At 47.4% G+C, this 3,653-nt stretch overlaps 1 protein-coding gene across 1 annotated transcript; it reads left to right on the top strand.

Annotated features, from left to right (window-relative positions):
* Nucleotides 1-264: 264 nt before the first annotated feature.
* On the top strand, nucleotides 265-3,653 carry rtn4rl2b (reticulon 4 receptor-like 2b). The gene is made up of 3 exons (XM_058396451.1): nucleotides 265-429; nucleotides 1,342-1,568; nucleotides 1,687-3,653. The coding sequence occupies exons 1-3, from the start codon at nucleotides 372-374 to the stop codon at nucleotides 2,782-2,784; spliced, it is 1,383 nt and encodes a 460-aa protein (XP_058252434.1). The 5' UTR covers nucleotides 265-371; the 3' UTR covers nucleotides 2,785-3,653.

Below are 3,653 nucleotides of genomic sequence, written 5' to 3'. Positions count from 1 at the left end.
CTGCCTTTTTTGTTACTTGAGATATTTCCTCTGGAAATGCCTACATACTGAAAATCTTCTCTTATTCTAATTGCACTCACGGGAGAATGACGGTCCATTGTGCGCGAAAACACGAGCAAGTTTGGTCTTCCTCTCTCTCTCACACACACACAAACCGCTTCCTCCTCTTTTCATTGCGCCCTCGCGCGCATTACGTATGAGAGATCCCGGAGCCGCGCACACCCGCCTCCGCGCGCTCCTGCTATAAAGCGCACCGGTGCTGGTGCTGTTCCTCAGTCGCTGCGGTCCGAGCTCGAGCTCCAGAGCTAACCAGAAGCAGAGATAGCAGGCTTTCTTCGCTCAGGCTAACTCGCTCAAGGCTTTGGTTCAGGATGGAAACTCGTAGTGCCGCGCGGCGTCAACGCATCTCTCATGCGCTCAGCTTCAAGAGTGAGTATCGATATGACTTTTCTATTTGTTTGCTCATGTTAATAATGATAATAATATAACAGTGATGTGTAACAGTCGCTACACATACACCAGAAATAACTGGTTGTTCTTATTGGAATTATGGTTGTGTCGTTAATGCACATTAAATCGTCTGTTGGTGACGCACTACAAAGAACTGTTAAAGAAACTTTTTTTCTAATACTTGAAAGCGCCTGAATGATTTCACCCGCATTTGCAATTTGTTAAAAAATTACGAAAGTTAGGGTTAGAGTTAGTCTGTGTATCTTTTTTGTGACTTTAACTGATAATCATCACCACTGATCGTTCAGACATTTGGCAGGGCAGCACAGCAATCTGATACACTTTCTTTTGCAGTAAGTCTCACAGCATGCATATTCGTTTTTAACATGACGTGCCTTCCTGCGCAATGGACACTGTGTTTGTCCGCCGAACCGTGCAACACCGGGGTCACGGCCTACGCAATTGGAAAATTTTGCGCACAGAAGATGAATGCGCGCGGCATGAATAATTCACGCACTGCGCTGTTTTAAGCGGCACGTTATTGTGCAGTGTCACCGGAGCCCACAGAGCCGCGCGCTTAAACTTTAATACCAGTCGCTCCTCTTTCACGCACGTGACGCAAATCCGACCTTGTTGTTTCACACATCTTTAGACACAGTTCAGGATACTTGGTGGGAAGTCTTTTATCGGCGTGCGAGGTTTGAGGTGCGCGGGAAACAGAAACAGGTATCAAGTCTCCAGCATCAGTTAGCATGGGGTTGTTTAAGGCAGGTTGTATGTTGACATAAAATCAGTGCCTGTGTCACCTGTCTTTCTCCTGAGAAGAGAAAGCAGTGGTTTTACATTGTTGGTCTTGTTTATAATCTTGTCCTCTCTCTCTCTCTCTCTCAGGTGGTCTGTCTCTATGGCTGGTGCTATGGCTGTTGGCATGTCACTGTGCTCCAGGGAAAGCATGTCCAAGACTGTGTGTGTGCTATCACATGCCCATGACTGTCAGCTGCCAGTCTCAGAACTTCTCCTCTGTCCCTGTTGGCGTGCCCTATGACTCCCAGCGTGTTTTCTTGCAGAACAACCGCATCACCGAGCTCAGGGCAGACTCCTTTGGTTTTGAGACACAGGCAAGTTAAACTTTTTCTGTGGCATTAAAGTTGAACTGCGGCTATGCCAATAGAAATATACTGCATTTTTTCCTCCAATTTCATTCTTTTCATTTCATTTCATTTCTCTCCATTTTAGGTCCTTTGGCTGTATTCAAACAACATTTCCTGGATTGAGGCAGGTGCCTTCAGTACCCTGCGTGTGCTAGAAGAGCTGGATCTTGGGGACAACCCGTCCTTAAGGCAAGTGGATGGTGGTGCATTCCGGGGCCTTGAGAGGCTACAAAGCCTGCACATGCACCGGTGTGGTCTGACTGAGCTGCCTGCAGATGTGTTCCGCAAGCTTTACAGCCTGCAGTTCCTTTATCTGCAGGAGAACCAGCTGACCCACCTGCCTGATGGTGTGTTCTCTGACCTGGTCAACCTCACGCATCTGTTTCTGCACGGCAACCGTCTTCGCATAGTCTCTGAGAATGCTTTCCGTGGCCTGGTCAACCTTGACCGGCTGCTTCTGCATGAAAACCGCATCCGCCAGGTGCACCGCCGCGCCTTCCGTGACCTGGGCCGCCTCACCATCCTCTACTTGTTCAACAATGCACTGCGTGAACTGCCTGGCCAGACGCTGAAAGACACAGCAGGCCTGCAGTTCTTGCGCCTCAATGACAACCCATGGGCATGCGGCTGCGAGGCACGCTCTCTCTGGCAGTGGTTCCGTGATGCACGTGTCTCCAGCTCTGAGCTGATCTGCACCTCGCCTTCAGCACGCCAAGGCCAGGACCTCCGCTTCCTGCGTGAGCTCGACTTTGCCACCTGCCCACTTCCTGATCCCGGCTCTCTGACTGGCACCACCACCACCACCTTCAGCACCAAGACACGCTGGTGGTTCTCCAAGAACAAACCAGTTGCCTCAGCCAAGGGTGCTTACCAGAAGAACGCTGAGCTCCCCAAGGCCTTCCCCTTCTCCTCAGTGAAGAATGCCCATTCTGCAGCTGTAGCAGCAGCTGCAGCTTCAGCATCTAAGTACGAGCTGACACCGGAGGAGGCTGCCTTGCCAAAACTCGAGCCCGAAGAGTACTGGGCCAACTACGGCAACGAAGATGCAACCTCAGTCCGATGCTTTGAGCTCGATTGCGACGACTCACAGATTCTCCCTTCCTCTTCTTCTGCATCTCCCTCATTTCTGTATCTCCTCTCTCTCTCTCTTCTGGCTCTTTCACTTCACATGCTGTTTGGCTGAGTAGAGTGTTCTAATCTCTTCTCTTTTCTTCTTTTGCCCTTTTTTCTGTATTTGACCCCTCACGACTTGATGGGGTCTGATGCTGAGGCACACAACATCAGCCACAGGAATGGCAAAGATGGCACAAACACACTCACACACACACACACACATGTGTACAACACATAGATGTTCACATACATATGTGTGAACACAGATAAACACTTTTAGATAAACAATTGTTGCTGTCTAGTGTCATTTATGAGGCAGAGTTAGGAGTGTTGCCTTGACTGCAACTCTCAGGAGACCTTGTACACTGGGCACTCTATTTCTGCAGTCAGTGACACAAAAACAGACAGTGAGATAGATAGAGCTAGACAGAACGTAATTAAGGTGTGTTGAGGGGTCAAACAAAACATAACTCGTTTCAGAGATGTGCTATACAACCTTCACAAGAAAACCTAGAGATAGCCTAAACAGCTGTAAATATGCACTTCCACCTTGTCACATGAAGTAACACACAAACAACTGGAACAGGAATGATAGTCTGATTAGATTGTGCACAAAGTTTTTTTCCTTTTTCTTGTCTGTATACTTCATTTCATTATCCATAACAAATATGTTAAATGGAAAGATGGATTCTGCACCCATGTGTCTTTATTCATTTAAGGATTTTTGGAGTGGTAGTGTCTGTCCTGCAGTGAGGTTTACATATAAACCTTTGTAATCTGTGTGTGAGCTTAGTTCTGGCCTTTCACTGAGTTTTTTTCCATTCAGAGATTTGGAACTGAATTAAAGTTATAAGGAGACATTTCACTGTACACAGAACTGTGCATCATGTCATCACATTGCTTGTACATAAAAAAAATACCCTAATAAACTTTTTTTCT

The sequence above is a fragment of the Hemibagrus wyckioides genome, linkage group LG08, assembly GCF_019097595.1.
Source record: "Hemibagrus wyckioides isolate EC202008001 linkage group LG08, SWU_Hwy_1.0, whole genome shotgun sequence".
Classification (NCBI taxonomy): Eukaryota; Metazoa; Chordata; class Actinopteri; order Siluriformes; family Bagridae; genus Hemibagrus; species Hemibagrus wyckioides.
This window is presented reverse-complemented; position numbering and strand designations above follow the sequence as displayed.